Source organism: Lacerta agilis, chromosome 1 (assembly GCF_009819535.1).
Source record: "Lacerta agilis isolate rLacAgi1 chromosome 1, rLacAgi1.pri, whole genome shotgun sequence".
Classification (NCBI taxonomy): Eukaryota; Metazoa; Chordata; class Lepidosauria; order Squamata; family Lacertidae; genus Lacerta; species Lacerta agilis.
Genome location: NC_046312.1, coordinates 21,972,623 through 21,996,344, shown reverse-complemented (window position 1 = coordinate 21,996,344; position 23,722 = coordinate 21,972,623). Strand labels below are relative to the sequence as shown.

The window sequence follows — 23,722 nt, the reverse complement described above, 5'->3', positions numbered from 1 at the left end:
TGCTGCGTTTTGGACCAACTGAAGTTTCTGAGTTGTCTTCAAGGGCAGCCCCACCTAGAGTGCATTGCAATAATCTAATCTTGAAGCAATCAAGGGTTCAGCAGCCAGGTCATCTCTATCCAGGGTATTTTTAAAAGCCAGAACAGCACAACGAGGAGGAATCTGATGCCTTCCAACCAACAGATGCCAAGCCCTGCCTGTCTGGTGTCAACCAAGGCAAGATGGGGGGGGGGGGGGAGAATATGCCAGTTTCACGGCTGGTGTACTTCTCCGTTCCCTCAAGCTGGGAGAGCATCTGCTGAATCCAAAGCTGTCCCTGTTACCCTTTTGGCCTCTTCACCACAGGAGTGCTGCTGGTCAGAGGGGCAGTAATGTCAGCTGGGAAGGGGCTGCCCCAAGAGAAATCTCTCATAGTCAGAGGGGCAGATCCATGAACTCCTCTTGATCTAGGATGCCTTCACGGCATCACAGGAGAGTGCCCTAGAGAGCACACACAGCTCACTTATTTTACAACTTACAGTGCTTGGATATGCAGCCCTATTCTACAGCATGGCTTAGCATTTACTTTCTCAAAATCTTATCTGCCAACCTGCGTGCATCCTCATTAGCAACTCTTAACATCCCACCTGATTTCAGTAATGGGTAGCCCAAATTTCCAAACTGAATAGGAAACCATTTCATAAAATGCCTATCCTGGGAGGGTTCAAAATTACTGTTGATAGGATAGGCATGACAGTTGGCAGCTGTGCGACCATGTTAAATTCCACAGATGCAACATGGAAAGATTCACTAAGCTTAAGTGTTTCCACTTTTTTTGAGGGGGCGAGGAGAGAGAGATATAGAAAGACAATCCAGTTCAAAAATATTTTATGTACCTTTACAAGCATATGTACATCCTCTGCCATTTACAAACCAATAAAAATTTGGTTACACGAGGCTTCGCTGCCTAAAACATCACGTGAGTCGTCACGCAAGTGCACATTTTTGTGTTCCGTACGACCTATAAAACTATTCTGATCATGTGTTCGTGCATCAATCAGCTGAGAGACAATGGCTTGTCCTTTGGCTATTGCATAGTCACACAAATGCATGTGACGATGTCCGACAACAGCAACAGATCGAGTCACCCATCTTGGCAGTTTGCTGCACAAGAGCACTTAACAGCACTGGGAAAACCAATCACAAGATAGTGGTGCTGAAAAATAGTTTCTCATGTGTTAAAGGAAGTGTAGAATTATTTTCTCTCCAGGGGTAGAGACTGAAGGCTCAAGCCAAGGCCCACTTGCTGCCTTCACATCATTCTCTAGTCTTCCAGGAGCAGCTCCAGCTCTTCAATTGGTACCCGCACTCTCAGCTCTTTCTCGGTCATTAGATCAAGGATCTCTTGCAGCTCATCTGGAAAATAGCTTATAGCATCCATATACAGCACCTACGAATACAAGTATTACATTGAAAATAATCAATCCGCCATGCTTATGGAACAGCACAAGTCAGGCCAGGAATCAATTTGACAAGACAGCAAATTTATGGCCACAGAGGGGGTGGTCAGAAAGAAATGCAGAGAAGAAAAAGACACACCCTAGCTCTAATGAAAAGCGATCAAGGCAACTAGGCTTTTTAGGATGGGTGGGTACAGCTCCCTTCCACGGTGCTGCAGATCTCTCATCCTTGCTCCAAACTACACTATGCCTTCCACTGCTACCACCCTCCAAGCCTGCACTCTCCGACCCTCTCAAGTCTGGTCCATAAAAAAACTACCAATAAAAAAGAATTCCAATTCTGTATGCCCAAAGTTTTCCATCGAAATGAATTAAATGTAAGAATTTGCTATCTCTGCTATAGGTCATGAAGAAATGCTTGGGAAAATCCCCACCAAGTCCATTTAAAACAAAACTTGTCAAGAATCAGGAAATAATTCACAGTATATTAGACACCGGTCATGTAAACTTTTAAGTCTCTATTCCTTTGACTATATATTTCATAGATTTACTCTTCAGTTTCCCTGCTTTCTGGGCAGTTTCTTTTTTAAAAAAAAAAAAAACCCACCATACTGTTGCAGAACCTGTTGCAACCTACTGTCAATTATAAACAATAGTTCCAATTTACCAGCTATGCAAATAATCAGGAATCTGGTCTGACCCTACCAGAGACACATGTTCTATTGTGTTGTCACTGTATGTATGTATGTGTGTGTGTATATAACATACCTTTGTCCAGGGGCAGTTTTGAAGCGCTCTGTAAAACACCCCTTTACTTTTTCCTTTATCTCCTAAAGAAACCTGAAAAGAATACAAAGTTTTGCATTTCAAACATACATTTTTTTAAAAAAAAATGCAGAACTCTATGTACATAAATAACATTATTTTCATTTAGAATTGAAGGAAGAATCATTAAATATTCAGACTGAGAATTTCTCTGGGGAGACATCTAACTCTAAAGAACTGTATATTAATATTATATTATGTGATACAACATCTATGAATATTTAGGCTGTCTATATCCTAACTCAACTGGGAATGGTCAGGAGGGGGAGCTGTCAAAAACTACTGCCCTCCTTACATGAAGAGAGAATCAACATGGGATCTGAGTGATATATTTTTTACACAAAGAGATTTTCTAATAATCTAACAATGTTAAGATTTGCATTAACATCCATACGGTGCATTTTTAATGTTAATTTTTCTATAGCTTCTAATCTACACAACAGCATCCAAGAATCACTTAATAAAATTAAGCAAGGGGAAGAGGGGGCTGCAGTCTCTCACCATAAAGTATATATATAGCCTCCAAAGCAATGGACAATGAGCACCGTTTTCAGTCTCAATGGCATGTTCAAATAAAGCTCTGATTCGATTGGTTAACCCAGTTTCAGGGATGGTTGCGTACACATCGCCAGTGGCTACTCTGAAACAAAGAAAAACAAGAGAATTAACAGTGTTTTTGGTGGTCAGGTCCAGGAATGAACATGGTTCTTCCTTCCAATACAAACTCACACTGGAGATTTCGAGAGCAGAGATGGGCAACCTTTTTGCCCCCAAGAGCTACATGTGATGCTGGGTCTTTCCTGTCACCTGGTGGAGGTGGAGATGCCCAGGACTGACCTCTGGATCCTCGGCATGCAAAGGATGTGCTCTACCCAACAGAGCGGTGGCCCCTTGGTTACATCCAAATGCGTGAGTGGAAGACCCCTGAGTTTTAGAAATCTCCCCTCACACGACAACTCCTAGGCCTTTTGTGTAGGGAGCTGAACCGGGGAGAAGAGGGTAGGAAAGTCATGGGGCATGACCACTCATGTTAATGTTTGCATGCAATCCTATGCTGCTGCTTTTTTAATCCTTCAGCAAGCTCAGAGCAGCATACAGAGCATCCTCCTCCTCCTCCTCCTCTGCATCTTGTCCTCTCAACATCCCTGTACGTTAGGTTAGGCTGACAAGTTTCCAGTCCAAGCTCACACCACACCATAGTGCTCTCTTAAATTATTGTTATACCGCAGAGCAGCCCTCCCCAGCCTCAGGCTCGCCAGATGCTGCTAGCCTCCCAACTTCCATTAGCCCCATCCAGGTTGGGCAATGGTCAGGAATAACGAGAACTGTAATCCGACAACCTTGGCTGTGTGGTAATGCACAGCGAGGCATTCTTCGTGGTGGCACCCTGTCATAGAACTCCCCATGGATATGCGGATAGCCATAGCCCTGATTGATTTCTGCCACATGGTGAAGACTTACTCGCACTCCCAACCTTTCTGAGGTCATATTTAGTTTAATTTCACTTTTCCCAGCCTTTAGTCCTTCTATGTTTTATACCAACTGCCAGAATGAAACTGGATTTTAATTGCACTTTTATCTGCTTTCTGTAATTCCTATTAATATGTTTTGTTCTGGTGCAACCTGCTGGGAAGTCAGGGTGTTTTTTGTTGTTTTTTTTGCAAAAGGTGATGTAGAGGAATGCAAAATAAATAATCTGGAGGACTGGGGAAGGCTGTTGGAGGACATGTTTGTGACAACAGAATAAATGTAAGTGGATGTAACCCTGCAGAAATCAACAATGCAATATAGCAATGCTTTAAGCACTGGGGAAGGGCATAGCTCATTGGTACAGCATCCCAGGTTCAAAACCCAGCAGCTGGTAATTTCTCTTGCCCAGAACCCTGGAAAGTTGGTATCAGTTAGTGGTCTGACTCAATATAAGGCAACAGCCTATGTTTGATGTGCAAAATTTGTGCTTGAATCTCCACTTGGCCATGAAGCTCACTTTGTATCCCTGGGCAAATCAAATCTCAGATGGCTGTTCTGGAGATTTAAAAGACTGGCCAGAGCTCCTTGGAGGAGGGACAGGATACAAATGTCAGGTAGAAATGAAATTAACTTTTGCAAAGGGGAATAAGCCTGTGCCAATTAATAAGCAAGAGAGACAGAGAAATGAATCATCTGTAAGCTGCAGTGTTACCTTTGGACACTTTCCACAAGCTTTTTCCTCATCTCTTCAGCTTTGATTGCAAACAGCCATGGCTCCAGCGACTTTGCAGCCCTTGCAACGCTATCAAAAAAACGCCGCGCTTTGCTAGCGTTGTGCGACTTGCTTTGGATCTGGATATATGCCCTCCAGAGAGGCTGGTTGCTAGGATACCTCTTCAAAGCCTCCAGCAGTGCTTCACGGAGGGGAGCCAAAGGATAGATGCTCGTTCTCATGTGGTATCTGAGCAAATGCACATGCATCAGTGCGACAGCTTCAAGGGTGGCGGCGCAGTTCTGACCGCCAGAACTTTCGCCTTCCAGCTTCTCAAAAACCTGCCTGTATATTGACACTGCAGAATCAATCCCGAGAGTCAAATACTGGAAAAGGGTGTAACAACCAACCAAGCCAACGAGGTGGTCAGAGCCGCAGATCTGTTCTTGTTTAGAGGCGGCTCTCTCGCTCAAGTAATCCTGGAGAAGATGCTCGTATGTTTTCCGAGCTCTCAAAATGTTCACGGATAATGTTTGTCCACTGTACGGCATGTAAGGTCCTTGCTCAGCCAGCCTGGTCAATATGTGAACGGCGCGAGACTCAAGCGTTCCCTCCAGGCTCCCCAGCGACTCTGCTTCCAGTTCAGCATAAAGCAGGCCCAGATTACAGAGCTGCGAGTTCTGGATCCCAGCCGTTCCAGCTGTGCTCAGAGACATATCAAAAACTTTCCTAGCATCTTCCACATTGCCAAGCAACCACTCCAGGTAGGCGTAGAGTCGCCAAAGGGAGACATTGTTTCTGTTCTCATGGGTCTTAAGAAGGTTCTTGGCTAATTTCTTACTTCTCTTCCCTTGCCATTTCAGTTTCTTTTTGTTGCCCGTTTCCAAACACTGAATAACCTGCATGTTAATCAAATAATAATAATAATAATAATAATAATAATAATGAGGCAGCCAAGAAAAAAACACAACCAGGTTCATTGTTTTGCTTATTTGTAAGCAGTTCCACATAGCTGTCCTGGAGAATTTTACCCCATTTGGCAAGAAGCAGCTCCTGGGGGGTGGAACTGGAGCAGGAAAACAAAATTAAGGGCGGGGGGGGGGAGGAAGGCTTAACCTACACCATGGCTTCATGTTTTTGGAGTGCTTTAGGGATAATTTTACCCAAATGTATTTTTCTATTAGTCCCTAGATCCTAGGATTTCTAGGAGATCCTCAGCTAGGGCAACCCACCCCAGAGTGTCTGGTGTTTGTTACAGAGATGATTAATTATTTTACAAGTATATCTTGCCATATTCCATCACAGAACCCAAGACAGCTCCCGGATTGTCACCTAATCAGACACTCACCAGACTCAAGACTGGCTTAGCTTCAGCCAAGGGGAAGCCTCGCTAATATTTGTACATTTGCTGTTCGCACAAGACGGTGGAAGAATTTAAAAATAAAATACGAACTTACCTTAGAGACTTCATACTGAAGCCAAAAGTTGGATAGACTGGATTTTTCTTTTCCTGAAAGCAGAGGCAGAATCATATGAAAGAAATTCTGTATGAACTCCTCCCCTTCTTTGGGGTGGCCAATATGTCTAACCCCTTGGAACATTGAGTCCATCTGGCCAATTCTACTGACTCCAGGAAGTGACAAGTCAAAAGTAGTCAGAGGTCCTTGGCCATGCTGCCCATCCTCAAAGATGTTGTTCTTGTCCATCGCTGTGTAGAGGAAGGAAGGAAGGAGGCTGCATCCACATGGGACGCCTAAGAATTGCAGAAATGAGCAGAGCAGCTGAAACTGAAGATCTGGGCTGGAAATTTGTATTAGCGATGGACCAAGGTCATCAAATAGGACCTGTTAAGCACACATAAAAATGCAGTTAGGTACGAAGTGAGGGAATTTTAGAAAGAAAATGGAATAATGCTAGAAACCATTGAAGAAGCGGAATTCAGAGGGCAAGAAAAAATGCAAGCGTAAAACAAGCCTACAACGTTACTTGGTGCTTTACAGAGTGGAAGAGGCCAGGCCCCTGTCCCAAGGAGCTTACAATCTAAAATTTGAAAATGAGGAAAAGAACAGGAGAAGGATGTGGAAGTAGAGGCAGGGCTAAGAAGGAAAGCAATATGCCAGGAATGAAGGACCACTGGCCTTCAAGATGTTGCTGGATTCCAACTCCCATTAGCCACAGTGAGCAGGACCAATGGTCAAGAGGATGGCAGGAGTTGCAGTCCAGCACATCCAGAGGGGCACAGGACCACTTTCTCTCCACGTTATGCATAATTTTACAAAAAAAACTTCTATCATGTCATAAAAGCGTAAGAAGAGCCTGCTGGATGAAGCCAAAGGCCTATCTAGTCTATTTTCCTGTTCCAACAGTGGCCAACCAGATGCCTGTGGGAAGCCTCCAAGAAAAGCATGAGCTCAACAGAGCAGGCCAACAACAATGATCAAGGAGGCGGAACAATACCCCTATGACACCCACCTGTCTCTCTGGATCTTCACAATCATCTACTGTCTCCTTCTTGGTTTTGTCCGGCCGCCAAGGCAGCCAGTGCCTTCCTTCACGAGAACGTTCAACGTGAAGCCAGTTTTGCCACTTGGGTAGAGATCTATCCTTTATTTCTTCCTCCTCCTCCGCGTCTTCCTCATCTTCATCTGTCGAGAAGCCAAAAACACACCAGCAGGTTTTCAAAATCTGGCCTATTCAATCCCATCAACTCCAGGCTTGCAAGCTGCTAAAGGGTGGCAACCCCCCCCCCCAAAAAAAACCTCATAAAATTCAAGCAGCCTCGCTGAATTTCTGCTGATTTCTTTAGGCCGGCGTGGCAATTTGCAGGGTGGCGGTAGCCGCGTTACCATGTTGCAGCAAAGACAACAAGGAGTCTTGTGGTGCCACAAAGGCTTACAAATTTATTCTTATATTGCAATTTAATACAGCACCATCTATGTATGTGATGCTTAACAAATATATGGTACGGCAGAGATCCCAATCTATAACAGACACCAGAAAATTACAGAGACGTCGTGGGGTGGGGGGGGACACAGAAGTATGGAGAGAAAGAGTATCTGATTAGGTGAGTTGCACATACCTCAGCTGAAGTTGCAATAAGGCAAAGGTGAGGGAACTCCTAGTCCATGAATGGGGGCTATGTGAGGAGGCAGCTGCAAAAAACAGCCGGGAGCTTAAAGTGAGCTCCTGCTTGCTCCTCTCACAATATTAGAGCCTAGGGACATCCAATGAAGCAGAAATGCTGGGAGATTCAGGAAAGAGAAAATAAGAAAGCACTTCTTTGCACAGCACAAACTATACAATTAACTCCTATAATTCTGTGATGGCGACCAACTTGGATGCCTTTAAAATGGGCACAGATATAAGTTAATGGCTATCAATGGCTGACAGCCATGATAGCTGTAGTCTACCTCCATACTGTCAGAAGCAGGATGACCCTGAACACCCGTTTCCGAGCACTGTAAGCGGGGAGCAGGCTTGCAGGCTCCCCATAAGCATTTGGTTGGCCATCGTAAGAAGAGGATGCTAGACGAGATGGGCCGCTGGCCTGATCCTGCAGAGCTCTCCTTATGTTCTTACCAGGTGGGTTGATGGCAACCCAACCACCCTTTTCTTGTTGGTGCATCCAGGCCTTCCAGCCTTTCGCTCCTTTTTCTCCAATCCGAGGCTCGCCACTGTCCCAAAACGGCTCGAAGAACTCCACCTAAAGTGTGAAGATAAACACACACACATTCTTCAGTCTGATACACAGCACGTACAACTGCAGTGTTATATGTGCAAAAGAATCTGGAGGTGTGTTTCGCTAGTTCAACTGCTAAGTCAATTTTATAAGTTTCTGGCTGACTTGAGAGGTGTTGCCAATTCATGGTTCCACATTAAAAAAAATAATAAGCACAAAATTAAATTAATTCTAAGTACTTCTTTAAAAGGGACAGGAGGGGAGCATGAGTCTACTAGAAGGCTAGTTTTCAATCCAACCTGGGCTGCCAAGTTCATGTCTACAACAAACTTTAAAATGTGGACTTCACAGCTTTTGAAGAGCTATTTTGGAATCACTGCTGTCCATGGAGGCGCAGGTCAAATCTGTGTCCAGGGCAGCTGTCTACCAGCTCCATCTGTTACACAGGCTGAGACCCTACCTGCCCATGCACTGTCTCGCCAGAGTGGTGCATGCTCTGGTTATCTCTCGCTTGGATTACTGCAATGTGCTCTACGTGGGGCTACCTTTGAAGGTGACCCGGAAACTACAACTAATCCAAAAGCGGCAGCTTGACTGGTGACTGGGAGTGGTCGCCGAGACCATGTAACACCAGTCTTGAAAGATCTACATTAGCTCCCAGTACGTTTCCGAGCACAATTCAAAGTGTTTGGTGCTGACCTTTAAAGCCCTAAACGGCCTCGGCCCAGTATACCCAAAGAAGCATCTCCACCCCCATTGTTCAGCCCAGACACGGAGGTCAAGCTCCGAGGGTCTTCTAGTGGTTCCCTCACTGCGAGAAGCGAAGTTACAGGGAACCAGGCAGAGAGCCTTTTCGGTAGTGGTACCCACCCTGTGGAACGCCCTCCCATCAGATGTCAAGGAAATAAACAACTATCTAACTTTTAGAAGACATCTGAAGGCAGCCCTGTATAGGGAAATTTGTAATGTCTGATGTTTTACTATTTTTTATATATGCTGTAAGCCTCCCAGAGTGGCTGGAGAAACCCAGCCAGATGGATGGGGCATAATTATTATTATTATTATTACTACTACTACTACTACTATTACCACTGTGTTAAGAAACTCAATACAGGAAAGAAACCTTTCATTCTGAGGCATAATCTGGGTTATAGCTGCACTATTTCTTCTTGCTGAAAGGAAAATACTAGTGGGTTTAACTGAAGGCTGGAGCCAACTAGTGGTGGTGATGAATTATATGTAAACTTGCATAGCCTATAGCAGCACAAAACAGAAAAGGCGGTATTTCTATTTTTCAGTCTTAGTGGCATGGGCACACTAAACTTCAAGTTCAACCTAAGCTAGAAAACCAGTGATGAAATGGTAGGGATGGATCTAGTTAAAGGCAGGCATCCCTGTGACATTTCCTTTTTCGGTCTCCAGTTCGTTGCTCTAACTTGGAGAGGAACTATACTTACTACCAATATATTTTAAATTTAGCCTCGTTGGAATTCAAAACTATAAATAACAAAGCAGTCCTAATATGCACAAAAGATGTTCCAAGCTGAATTCAATTATTATGCTATTTATTGCTAAGCAAAGCCTCCCTTCTCTGTGTTCAAGGGGCTGCAGATTAGGACGCTGTGCCAAATCCTTGAAATTATGAGTCGCGACCCCTTCGTGAGCTGCGAGGCCACATGCTATGGGCTGCCCGTGTCGCCTGAACACTCACTAAGCTCCACGCAACTAATGGCTGTCGCAGAGAAAAGGTATCTCTGAACATTGAGATACTACCCTGGGATAACAACCTCTGAACTCATTTCAACTTCTAGCTTATTCACACATTCAAAGGGTGAGTCAGAGATTGAAGCAAGCCAAAAGAGAGGTAGTCATCTCCAGCAAGACTGATGGCTTCCTAGGCAGTTCACTGATCCCATCATGATACAGGGGGAAACACAAAACAAAGCAAATGCTGTTATTTTGGGAGGCATGGGGGTCATGGTGACTTGTGAATAACCCAAATAGTCACGGTAAAGAGGTCGGAGCTGAAACAGCCAGGGGGTTCTTCTTTGCACTGATAGAACTAGGCCTGGGAGGTGTATCGATACATCACCCAGGACCGGTATGATGGCCAGAACGCAATGGCGGCTTCACCCAGCGGTATATCGCAAGTGAAACTGCCACCGCTCCTGAGTCCCTCTGCCACCAAGCACTAAGGTTTGGGTTTGCAGATAGAAACCCTGATAGTTTGGGGAATATCTCCCATAAACCAGCTAATAGTTCTTTTCTTGCAAACCAGCAGCTGTTTCTCTGCACCTATGCACCTGCAGTATTGTAGTATTGCCGTTTTGTTATTTCCTCCCTCCTTTTGTAGGAAGGCAAAAGAATGGGGGTGGGGGAAACACCCCGAAAACAATATCATTTCCTTGATCCTGCTGCATTTCAGTCCTCATGGCCAAAAGAAGCATCTCTGCACAAAACAATCCCAGAACGCTGGTGTAACATACTGACTAAAGAGACTGGGCTGTGAATCAGCATGTTCACCGTTCGAATCTTGCCTGTGCCACCAACTCACTAGGTAGCTGCAGGCAAGCCATTCTCTCTCAGGCTCAGTACCCTCATCTGCAGCATGGGAGATGATAATACTGAATTACCTTACAGGATTGTTGCAAGGGATGGCAAGTTGGCAGTACACGTGAACATTGGGAAGCACTGCACAAGTGTTAAAATGATACAAGCAGGTCATGAATGTTTGTGCATTCTGCAGAGTTTTTTTACAGTTACAGAAACCCAGATTTATTCCTGAACTGCTCTTTGTTGTTGTTGTTTAGTCATGTCCGACTCTTCGTGACCCCATGGACCAGAGCACACCAGGCACTCCTGTCTTCCACTGCCTCCCACAGTTTGGTCAGACTCATTTTGCTTTATTATATAGGAGGGAAGGAGGAGAACAAGAGGAAATAACCGGGGGGGGGGGAGATGGGGGAACAAAGCAGTGCGGATGAAAAGATACAGAGCAGGGTTAGAGCGGGCAACGGAGAATATAATTGCCTCCTCTTACCTGCCGCCTTGTTGGCAGTTCCCTTACGCTATCTGGTTTCAGGAAGGTGAAGTCAATCAGGGCCTGGAACAACGATATTGCTTTCTCCGAATGGCCAGCCTGCCGGAGGAAATGGCACTGCTGAAGGAAGATGGCTGGAAGGAAAGAGAGGCAACGTTTCACACAGAGGGCACCAAGAGATTTGGGTCCGCGTTCCCTTTGCCACTTTCAGTGAGTCAAACAAGAGGCTGCATTACGCCGATCGCTTTAAATGAGAATAAATGTTATACTCCCCGCTTGAAGAAATAAAAGGTTGGGGCCAACTGAATTCTTAATTTCATATTAAAAGTAAACCTCCCATTAATGAGATTAACCAATCATTTAAAGGAATCTGCATTTTACCAAAATCTCAGTGTAGGCAAACGAACTGTAACTTGGAGGCACCCAGAGGCAGCTGGCTGGCTGCTCTAGGGAGCAAGGAAAGGGAAAGGGAAAGGACTCCTGGACGGTCAAGTCCAGTCAAAGGCAACTATGGGGTGTGCCACTCATCTTGCTTTCAGGCCGAGGGAGCCGGCATTTGTCCACAGACAGATTTCCGGGTCATGTGGCCAGCATGACTAAACCGCTTCTGGTGCAACAGAACACCGTGACGGAAGTCAGAGTGCACGGAAATGCCGTTTACCTTCCCGCCACAGCGGTACCAATATATCTACTTGCACTGGTGTGCTTTCGAACTGCTAGGTTGGCAGGAGCTGGGACAGAGCAACGAAAGCTCACCACCGTCGCAGGGAATTGAGCCGGCGACCTTCTGATTGGCAAGCCCAAGAGGCTTAGTGGTTTAGACCACAGCGCCACCTGCGTTCCTGCTCTTGGGAGCACCAGTAGGGGTCTCCTTGTGAAAGAGGAAATAGCAAGGGAAGCGTCACTGGGAGCTGAATGAGAAACAGGGAAGAACATGGCAGGAGTGCGTAAATGCGTTTCAGGAGGAAGAGGTTTTAAATTTGTTTTTTTTTAAATGAAAATACATTGTGGCCTTAAAAGCTTGATAACTACTCAGCTTACGCAATAGGAACAGAAAAGGAAGCAACTGGCAATGGAGGGAATGAACTAAAATGCTATCCATCTCTGGACAGGAGGTGGGACAAATTAAAGCTTAGGGATGTAGAAAGCTGCCTTATACAGACCATGGGCCTACCTAGCTGAACACTGTCTATTCTGACTGGCAGCAGCAATCCAGGGTTTCCGACAGGGGTCTTGAACCGGGGATCCAATGCACGAGCTCTGCACTGTGCTATGCCAACAGGTAACTGCACTCCATAAACTAAACTCTTAAGAACCTCTGGGTGCTGAAGGCCCTCACCGAGCGCAGAGACGGGTCTAAAATGACCAGGTTCCATATTTGTTTGACGAGTTCCATCGCAGCAAGCAGTGCAATGAGCCGAGCACTAGGGGGCAGAGGCCTTCAGCATATCTTGGTTCGCAGACATTGCCAGCGCTGATCAGAGATTGTCATCTGAAGCTGGCTGTATCCAACAGGATCTTCGTAACAGGGCTAGACATTTGATATAGCCATAAATGACTGACAATTGTGTAATTTCCTTAATAAGTAAATGGGACCCTGTCAAGTCAAATCTAGTCGAAGTTAGCACTGTGGTTAAGAAGGAGCATTCACAAATTCTCAAACCGAAGGCGATCTTTCCCCACTGCGGCATTATTTTTTACAGCCGTGTCAAAACTAATTGGCTCCGCTGCTTGCAAACATTGTAGCGTTTAGCACCACTGCACACCCTGGTGGTGCGGCAATAAAACTGCTGGCGTGTTTGCAAAGCTAAGCAGGGTCTGGTCTGGTTTCAAACTGGATGGGAGACCACTGCGTGTTTAGATTCCTGCATTGGAGGGTTGGACTGAATGACCCTCCAACTCTACAATTCTATGATTCTAAGGTTAACAGGAGGAAGGTTGGAGCCCAAAAGAGGGTTGTGTGAGTGCATACAGAAGCAAAACCTACTGCATAAAGATAGATAGATACATTCATTGTTGCTTCTGGCCTCACTGTCATGTGACCTTGGATTGGAAAAGATTTGCCGCCTCTGCTCTGTGCGGAGGGAAATCCCACAATAAGGATGCCATCACAGAGAAGGCTCTCTCTCTCTCTTTGTCACGTAATGTACCTCCTGCAACATTATTTGCTTTAACAGGTCGCTGAAGAATATCACTGTTTCCATGTCAAAAAGAGGGGAAGTGAATGGTGGTCTTTAAGAGACGACGGACGAGCAAGACAAGAGATGGGAACAAGGCAGCGGGCCTCCTCGGTAGTGGCACCCACCCTGTGGAACGCCTTCCCATCAGATGTCAAGATGAGTAACTCTAAAACCTTTAGAAGATATCTAAAGGCAACCTTGTATCGGGAATTTTTTAATGTCTAAGGTTTTACAATTTTTTAAGTGCTGTAAGCCACCCAGAGTGACTGGGGAAACCCAGCCAGATGGACGGAGTATAAATAATAAAATTATTGTGGTGGTGGTGGTGGTGCTCTCACCTAGCATGGCTTCCTCTGTGTGCGGCAGGGCTGGATGAGACACCATACTGCCATCATGCACTGCCGACAAAGTACTCAGGCATTTCCCATAGAGACTGTGAACTTTGGAAACGGCAAAGGTGCTGAACTGACTCTGGCAGAACAGGAGATATTTCTGCCACAGGGCCGGGTTGTTTGGATGCAAGAACACCAATTTCTGCCATTCCTTGATCACAGCCGACGGCTCCCAAAACTCCGTGCAAAGCTTGAGCCTGGCAAGTTTCAGGTCGGGGTTGTTTGGGTTGCTCTCAATAGCTTTTTCCAGAATGGCCAGCTTCTTCTGCAAGACGAGCTTGAGCGACACCTTCCTCGTTTCCCGTTCTCCCTCACTGATGGCATAGCAGCTGGGGCCTCTCATTACTTCATCCTTTAAAAAAAAAAAAAGTAAAATAAAAGGAGCGGTAGAAAACAAACTGGCAGCTACTTTGCACAGCAAGAAATCTCCGCCAAAAGCCTCTGCTGCGGTTCGGATGGGAGAAAGGGCTTAAAGGGGACTCAAGCGTCCCTTAACAGTGGGATGGAGTCTGTGTTGCAGACTCCCCTTAGGCATGTGGTTGGCCACTGGGAGGACAGGGTACTGGACCTAACTTAGAGTCACAGAACTGCAGAGTTGGAAGAGACCCTAAGGATCATCTAGTCCAACGGCTCAGGACCACAATACCTCAAGGACCGCCTCTTTCCATATGAACCTGCCCAGACCCTGAGATCATCTTCTGAGGCCCTCCTTCATGTGTCTCCTCCTCGAGAGGTTGGGAGGGTGGCAACACGAGAATGGGCCTCCTCTGCAGTAGCTCCCCGTCTGTGGAATGCTCTCCCAAGGGAAGTTCACCTGGCACCTTCATTATGCACCTTTAGGCACCATGCAAAAACATTCCTTTTTAACCAGGCCTTTGGTTGACCTTATCAACATCCCATATCCTTTTAAAATGTGGCTCTTTTGAGGGGGTATTATTGGGTTATTGCTTTTATTTTTATTTTGTATTTTGTGGTTTTGTATCTTGATTTTACTCTGGGAGCCACCCTGAGACCCCCAGGTATAGGATGGTATATAAATTCAATTAATAATAATAATAATAATAATAATAACCCCCTACAATGCAGGAATATGCAACTGTCCCATACAGTGATGGAACCTGCAACCTTGGCATTATAAGCACCATGTTCTAACCATCTTTTGATTTAAACTGTGTTGAACACCAGCTTTTTGTCTTCATCCATAGGGTCAAATCCAACATCACACTACTACAAATATTCCATCTGCACCAAATTTTCAGCTTGGCAGATGGAACGATCACCCCTTCCTTCCACCTGCTGTTCTCCTGATACCCACTCATCTGCCCAGAGCAGATGGGGGGACATGGAGGGGCATGCAGCAGGTGGGGCGGCAGAAAGCCTTGCTGCACAACTGGAAGTCCTTGTTCAGGGCTTCTGTCGATGGAGCACATTGGGTGAATCCCAGTGTCTTTAAAAAAATCATACTGCAACTTTACATTTTAAAGAGACACATACCTGAAAAGAAACAAAATCCATCCATGCTTTGATATCTCCAGGGTCCTCTCTGACCTTCCTGTTATAGTCCTCCACTTTGGCCAGGAGGCGGGAGTCCCCATTCTCAGAGCTTTCTTGTGCTTCCTGTGGCTTTCGTGAATCGTGCTCAGGGGGGCCCTTCCCTTGCAGCCACAATGTGGTCCCTGGATCATAAATCCCAAGAGGATTCGCCCAGCCTGTGGCCAGAACATCAGCTGAGTCCTGCTCCGAAATGGGTATCCAAGCAGTTGGGCCAGACAAAGGGCCTTGACTTTTTGTGCTGATGGGAATGCCATCCGCGTTCAACAGCTTCCGACCACCTTTGGAAAAGTAACGCTCAGGCCCCTTATGGGAGGGCTTCTTCTCCGCTGAGGAACTCTCCCAGGCAATATGTTGCCTCCTTGGATCAATGCCAAGACAGAAGTTGCTTCTTCTCCTGTATCTTTAAAAGCAATAGTGGAAACTGTGAGTTTTTCCAAAGGGCAAAGGAGGAAGGGGGACAAGCATTTCTCAGCCAAACCCCTGGATCATGGTATCATCACAGGCTTCATAACTTTTTTCCTGAGCTGGGCAAATACAGTATTACTTAGCACTTGCTGCATTAAGTGTTTGGAATAGCAGTCTACAGACACTGCTTACTTCGCAGACCCCAGACACACAGCATGATCCTAGAGTATTAACTCAAAAAGAAAGTCCCACAGAGTTCAAGGACGCTGACGACCAAATTAGTGCATCTTGGGATTGCAGTCTCAGAGGTCAGAGCTGAGACCTTGCGCTTATTTTTGCCAGAGGCCAGTTCCTGAACCTTTCTGAGCGCCTTATGTGCCTCATTAAAAAGTTATGGGTGAAGAGACTGAGGTCTGAGAATGCAAAAAAAAAAAAAAAACCAACCTGAGAGGCATCTGTGTTTGTTTTTTAAAATTATGTTTGGAACAGAACAAATGAGCAAGAGTGTACTTCAGAGATCCTCAACTAAAAATGTTTTTAAAGTAATTATTACAAATGGGCACCACAGCCTAGGCTGATCTGTCTTGCCAATGGAGATCTGTCCCAGATCATTAAGATTCCAGATGTATCGGGCTCAAATCATGCACCCTGTTCCCTTGCCAGCTCTAACAAGCCGGACTCCTTCCATGCTGCAGGGGAGGAAGACAGCCATCAAGACAAGGGTAGAAACAGGGAAAAGCTGCAACTGACCACTCTTGCGATGAGTTTTCAAGGTACAGAGCAAGATCTCTGGGCAACTAAGCAAATGTGTATATTTGCAATGATAAATGGCATATGACTAACTCTTCCAGGCTAGGATAAGGGAGAAAGTACAGTTTAAGCTCACTGAACTCAACAAATTCTATGTTGCCACAATCACCGGATGCAATCCCATCGGGCTGTTGGATCTGCCACCGTAGGAACTTCAGGAATTAAAATGGGACTCAGATGGTGAATAGTGAATGCAGCTCATTGAGTGCAAGTATGACATTTGGGAGCAAATTTCTTTCCACTTGCCAGCTGGATTCAAAGCATCCTTGTAGCACACATTAAAAATTATGAGAGATTCTCGAGGGATCGAGCTATGTACAAGAAGAGTTGCCTATTAAAAGCCACATTTTATTTTAACGGTAAAACACCGATCAGCAGTTTATCTTGGATTTTTCCTTTGTTGCAGCTGATCACAACACCAATGTGACAAAATGTTTTCTCCTCTATAAATAGAACAAATAAGTACAGAGACAGCACAGCCAATTAGGTACGGAATCATGAATGCAAAGCAGGTTCGCAAATCCTAATCTCCTACTCTTTAAATACCGAAGCAATTTTGCTTCACAATGTAAAGCAAGCATAAGACAAGACCCTGCGACCTAAAATGGCAACAGCAAAATGGTGTTTCTAGCACAGAGCCCCTGAGCAAGGATCCCATGCAGACTGTACACATGCAGCTACACAGAGAAAAATATGGATTGGGCCCAAAGATTTCCTCTTGCCACATATTCAGTTTTTATTTATTTATCAAAAACCGTTACTGCTATCATATTTCATACCTGTAAATTTCATTACCTTGCAATGTTCCCTCGATACAGAGATTTATACTGCCAGTTGGCAGGATCTGGTTTCTTATCTGTTCTGAATACCTCTGCTGTCACACCCTGAACATCATCTAGCCAGATGGAGTGAATGCTCACATTTGAAGCTTTGTCTCCTAAACTGTAAGGGGGGGGGAAGGGGGGGAGAGAAAGATTTAAGATTTCTAGTTTCCATAATTTCTAGTTTCCTGAGAAATCTCTACGTGGGACAAGAAGCTACAGTTAGAACTGGATATGGAACAACTGATTGGTTCAAAATTGGGAAAGGAGTACGACAAGGCTGTATATTGTCTCCCTGCTTATTTAACTTATATGCAGAATTCATCATGCGAAAGGCTGGACTGGATATTCTACAGTCAGTTTAATTATTTATTATTTCATAAAATGTATATGCTGTTTGACTGTTTTTTTTAAATAAAGTGGTTTTTAAAGTGGTTTACAGCAAGATAAAACAATAAAATTAGAACCAAGAACAATGATTTAATTCCTTCAAAAAGTTAAAACAGCAACAGACTAAAAACAAATTAAAACTCGCATCACCTTTCTAAACATCTGGCTTATAAATCACAGAGTTCTTAAAGCAGGGGTTGTCATTATCAACCTAAAAAAATGAGTTTGGTGTTAGCATATATTGGAGATGGGGAACCTTTGAACTTGCAGGTGGTGTTGAACTACAATTCTTATCATACCTGACCAATTAACATGCTGGTGGGGGGTTATGAGACTCCAACAATGGGGGGGGGGACAGGTTCCCCATTCCCATCCCTGGTATATGGAACAAAGAGATGATCAAGGCACATATAAATTCAGAAATAAAGGGTACTTACGTACTTCAGTTCTGCTTCTTTTTCATTATTTCTATTGTCTTTCACATCATCAGCATCTGATTCCGATTCACTTGTTCCCTGATGCTTTCTACTTCTCTTTTTTACTTTCTTGTGGTCTCGTTGTTTTTTCTTTTTCTTTCTTTTCTTAGTTGGTTTTTGGACACTTTCGCTGACTTCACTTTCTCCCAATGTCTGTAAGCTGGAGGTTGTTCTGTTTATAAAATGTACAAAATCTAAGAACAAAAACCGCACTGTTGATAATATTCACAATCCAATACTTCAAACTACAGTGGTACCCTGGGTTACATACGCGATCCGTGAATGCACAAAAAGGGGGGGGAGGAAGAAGCGCGATTTGAGTACTTCTGCGCATGCGCGAAGTGTGCAGAACACTTCTGCGCATCCAGGGGCCACACGCACTCCGGAAACACTTTTGGGTTGCGGGCGTTCGCAACTTGAACGTCCGCAACACGGGGTGTGCGTAACCCGGGGTACCGCTGTATGCCAAAACATAAAGAGCTGGTGGGGAATGCTAGAAAAACTTGTTTTTTAAAATAATATGGATGAAATACATGCATAAACTTAAAATACTAAAGAGATATTAATCAAAAGGTTAATTTATTCCAGGGCATTTAAAAAGTCACCCTTTGTAGCTAGTGTGTTGTTGAAGGGCAAAAGCTACACAACGGGCAGCTTCATTTATTTATTCATAGGGTGCTCTTCAGCTATAACATTTCAGAACAGCTAACAAAAGATTTTAAATATATAAAAACGATATAAAACATCGGCATGAGTTTAAAAAAGCAAACCAAAAAGGCTAGATATTAAAGCAATATGGAATTCCATACCTTCAAAAGCCTTGGAAAATAAGGCGCCAAAAAAATATCAGGCTCATATCCAGGTGAGCCTCCTTGGGAAAAGCATTCCACGTGATGAGCTGAGACATCAGCAGGTGAATGAAAACCCATGAAGGAAATGACTGTGAGGAGGATCTTAAAAACCAGAAAAGTGTGTGCAGGAGAAAGCAGTCCTTAAGGCAACCTGAACCCAGGCTGTACAGGACTTGCATTATTCCTCCTAACATTTTCCACCCCAAATGAGACTCAGCTTCCTTTCTTTTCCTTTATAAATGGGAAGGGAGATACTTTTAATCCACCCTCAAAACAAGAATCTCTGTGGAGAGGCTACTGTGAATGGATAAATACATAAATTAATCCAGAATGCGGCAGCTAGACTGGTGACTGGGAGTGGCCGCCGGGACCACATAACACCGGCCCTGAGAGATCTGCATTGGCTCCCAGTACGTTTCCGAGCACAATTCAAAGTGTTGGTGTTGACCTTTAAAGCCCTAAACGGCCTCGGTCCTGTATACCTGAAGGAGCATCTCCACCCCCATCATTCAGCCCAGACACTGAGATCCAGCGCCGAGGGCCTTCTGTCGGTTCCCTCACTGCGAGAAGCAAAACTACAGGGAACCAGGCAGAGGGCCTTCTCGGTAGTGGCGCCCGCCCTGTGGAACGCCCTCCCATCAGAAGTCAAGGGAATAAACAACTACCTGACATTCAGAAAATATCTAAAGGCAGCCCTGTTTAGGGAAGTTTTTAAACTGTGACTTGTATTGTATTTTGGTATTTGTTGGAGGCCGCCCAGAGTGGCTGGGGAGACACGGCCAGATGGGCGGGGTATAAATAATAAATTATTATTATTATTATTATTATTATTATTATTATTATTATTATTATTATTATTTATATTGCTTGTGTACTATGTACTGCATGCGAGACTAAATAAGAATGTACCACTGGACAAGCTGCTGTAGTTATATGTTGTTCTTGTAATTAAATTAAATGAAAAACAGTATCAATGTATTGTGGGAGGGCAAGGTCCCAAAGAACACACTACCTTTGGGGCAGGGATGTGTCCAAGGCAAGGTCTGTGGCCTTTAAAGCATGCTGGTGTAGTCTCAGAGCATCTTCACTGCAGAAGCTCGGGTTGGTTAGCCAGTTCAATTCTGCAGATACAAAAGACAGGTCAATTTTTCAAGAAAAGTCCTCACTGTGGTTTTTTTTTTAAGCTGGGGGTTTACCTTGTCAGCAGACAATACAGCTTTTTCTTCCTCCCCTCCTTTTTGTAATCCAAGGGGAGAAATCCCATTTTTAAAACAAACAAACAAACGAAAAACAAACAAACACCCCCCACAGCTGCTGCAGCCACTCTATTTGAATTTTTATTATTACCCTTTTCTCCCTCTATCCCCCCTTTTTCTTTTCTCTTCCCTGCCTGAAAGACACCGGGAAGAATGATGCGGTGAATGCGAAAATGAATTGAGCAGAAAATGTATGAAACCAGGTACCAGCGTAGAAACAATAGTATCCATTGTAGCTTTTATTTGAAAGCAGGGAAACTGGCAAAATTATGGCCCAGAAATTATGAGGGGTATGCAGACTCAGTAAAGGCCCCCAAAGGGAAAGAGCACTCAATACCGTTTGCTGCAGGAACTAGTTGCCCATTTTGTGATAATCTGAATGACTTTTGATGGGATCACAACATTTGACGACATACCGGTAGGAAGAATCCTGCTGGTAGTATCCTGTTCTCACAGTGGTCAACCAGATGCTTGGAAGTGTTGCTGAGCTCTGTTTCTTCGGATACAAAATTTTATTTCCAGAGCCATTCTTTGTTTAGCTAAGATTTGGGATTTCCAAATTATCTATCCAGGTGTAGGTCAGGCTCAAACTCTGTTGAGCTTCAGAAAAGAAACTGTATGGCTTTAATCCAAATAAAGTATGAAATCAGTTCACAACACAGAGATGCAAAAGTAGCCTATCGTTCCTTTAAAAAGCAACTTTGGAGGTACCTTATAGCTTGAATGCTAAAAGTCTTGGGGAGCACTCTAGAGATGCATACCTTAAGTATGTATTTTTGTGAATTTAAAAGAAATTTTTTTAACCCACCCACAAAAAATGCCTGACAGGAAACTATGTACTTGGAGCGTTTTGATAGCAACTGAGAGAGTTGAAACCAAACATAAGACATATGATAATCCTGTTCAAGCATTCAAAGAACACGTGAGGGCATAAAGTATTAAGAGGGTAGTGGGCACCCCGCCATAACCCCATCACTCAACCCCCAATATGGGGAATTATCTAGATGATAATCAGTTGTAACTGATTATCTAGATCCACAACAATCTGGGTTCTGAACTAAATCAGTTTGGTTGCCTTGATGGATGACCTCTATTGTGAGAGACATGGGGAGTGCGACCATGCTACTTTTGATCAATCTCTCAGGGGCTTTTGATACCATTTACCACACTATCCTCTTGGACCAACTCAGCAGGGTAGGTACCAGAGGCACCAAATTAGGGTAGTTCCATTCTTACCTTCAGATCTGTGATCAGACAGTAAGACTCTATAGTTGTTGTACCTCAACACTCAGGCACTAGTGCTATCAGTAATATCTTCACTCCAATGCTATTTAACACCTATGTGAAGCTTTTAGGAGCAGTCATTGGGAGTTTTTGAGCAAGGTGCCATCAGTGTTGTTCTTATTGTATTTTAACTATTGTACATAATTATTTGCTTCAGCATAGGCTGCTAGGGGCTGAGTACGTACATACTGTAATTTTATTTGTATGCTGCCTTTCCGTAATTAAAACCATACTCAAGGTGGCTTAGAACATTTAAAAATTACATAATTGCAAACTTAGCAAAAGTAGTCATAAAAAAATGAAACATCAAAAAGTACACAACCAAATTGAACCACTTTCCACAAAAATAATAGGATCTAAAATAAATATACAAAAAAATTATGATCAATAATAGCAACAACCCCCCCAACCCCAAAAGCAATACAAAAGTCCGTTTACCAGCCTCAGCTTTTGTAACTGGAGACAGACACAGCCCCACCTGACAGGCAGGGAACTGGTCTTCCAGGACTCACAGCCACGACTATCCACCATGAGGGCTAGAAACTTAAATATTTTTAATAGTGTGACATCCCTAAAACGTTACCTCAAGCACATGCATCTCATACAAATGTGGATCCCATAGTTCTTTGCCAGTTTCTAAATTTTAGCAGGATTATTTCAAACTGTTTGAGCACAACATGCCTTTAAAAAGGCCATCTCCTCCTTTACGCCATATTAGGATCTCTCAGAGCGAATGAATCCTCTTAACAATTAGTTGCATGACAGTTCAGGGTATCAAATGCATGTAAGCAGACGGGGGTGTATGGCTGTCACGGAGAAGGGCTGTTAACGCATGTCGTCCATTTTAATGAGCTATGTTATCTACAGTTCCCTATCATGTTACTGGGCCAGAAGTTTGAGACTCAGAAGACCAGTCAAAATCTAAGCCAACTTAATTAGAAGCAAATCCCGCAGAAACCAACAGAACCTTTGGCCCAGTTCTGTCCTGAAGTATTTTGCTGGACTTCTCCAACAAGGCTCTGAGCACAAGGAATCACACAAGCACAAGACGGAGAAAAAGGAGATGCTTGGAAAGAGTGCGATGATGAGAGGCAGTTTCCCCGCTAACGACGTTTTACAAGCCACCCGTCCATGCCGCCTTTTTGCTCAAAACTAAGGGAAATGTGCATTTGCCTGTATGGGGAATGAGCCTATTTGTGTGTGTGTGTGTGTGCATATATATATACACGCAAAATGCAAGAATCCCATACTTTTCAGAGGTGAAGGGGCAGGATATCCCTGCAGAAACCACTTTAGGTCTCGCCGTGCGGAGGTAAAGGAGGGACCCGCTTTGAAGGGCGAGGGACTTCCATGAACAGGACGAGCCCATCAGAGCAAACGGAGGGGGGGAGAGGAAGAGTCCATTTACCTCTCTTGGAGCCCTCGGTCTCGCCCGCTGGCGCCTCCCCGGGTTTAGCAGCGCCCGCGAAAGCCGGGAAAAGAGCCATCCCGTCCCTTCTCATGGAAGCATCGGCGGCGCTTCCCGGATGCCTTTCCCACGGAAGAAATCGCGTGGGTCGAGACAAGATGGCGGCGGCGGCGGCGGCGCCTTGCACGAGCATGCTGGGAAATGTAGTTTCGCCCGGCTTCAGCTCCAAAATGGCGCCGGCTACCAGATGCTACTAAGGCGAAGAGGCTACACTGGTTATAATGTGGGCGAATGGCTAGGGTTAAGATGGCTGCAGTCTCAGCAAACACCGCCTTGTTCCTGGTGGCTGCAATTGTGTTGCTGCAGTTATTATTGTCGCTGTCTCTTCTCCATGCTTCTTATTTTCCTCTGATTTCACTCTTCCCCATTCCACCCCACCTTACCAAATATCTGTGATAAGGTATATGTTTTGGAAAGTGGTGTTTTTTGTCCATCTGTTATGTGTAGGTTCAGCCGCCTCTTAATACATCATTACCAAACTCAGCATGAGGGTTCCCGAGGTGAGAATGGCAACTGGCGTCAGCATTTCAATGCCGGGTGCCATTTTGAATCGAAATGGCACCCAAACATGACTTTGGTATGACTTCACGTGTATTTTACCATAGGTTTGGCCGCCTTTTGAGATATCATTGCCAAACTCAGCACAAGAGTGCCCAAGGTAGGAGCCATG

General features: G+C 44.6%; 1 protein-coding gene across 1 annotated transcript; it reads right to left on the bottom strand.

The window, feature by feature from the left end:
* Window positions 1-850: 850 nt before the first annotated feature.
* On the bottom strand, window positions 851-23,152 carry NRDE2 (NRDE-2, necessary for RNA interference, domain containing). The gene is made up of 14 exons (XM_033141267.1): window positions 22,993-23,152; window positions 20,057-20,165; window positions 18,159-18,365; window positions 17,302-17,448; window positions 15,232-15,691; window positions 13,684-14,089; window positions 11,166-11,299; window positions 8,026-8,149; window positions 6,919-7,091; window positions 5,904-6,290; window positions 4,447-5,345; window positions 2,766-2,904; window positions 2,208-2,279; window positions 851-1,429 (listed from the first exon to the last, which is right to left on the bottom strand). Exons 1-14 carry the CDS (start codon window positions 23,084-23,086, stop codon window positions 1,304-1,306), a joined length of 3,477 nt encoding a protein of 1,158 aa, XP_032997158.1. The 5' UTR covers window positions 23,087-23,152; the 3' UTR covers window positions 851-1,303.
* Between the last annotated feature and the right edge of the window lie 570 nt (window positions 23,153-23,722).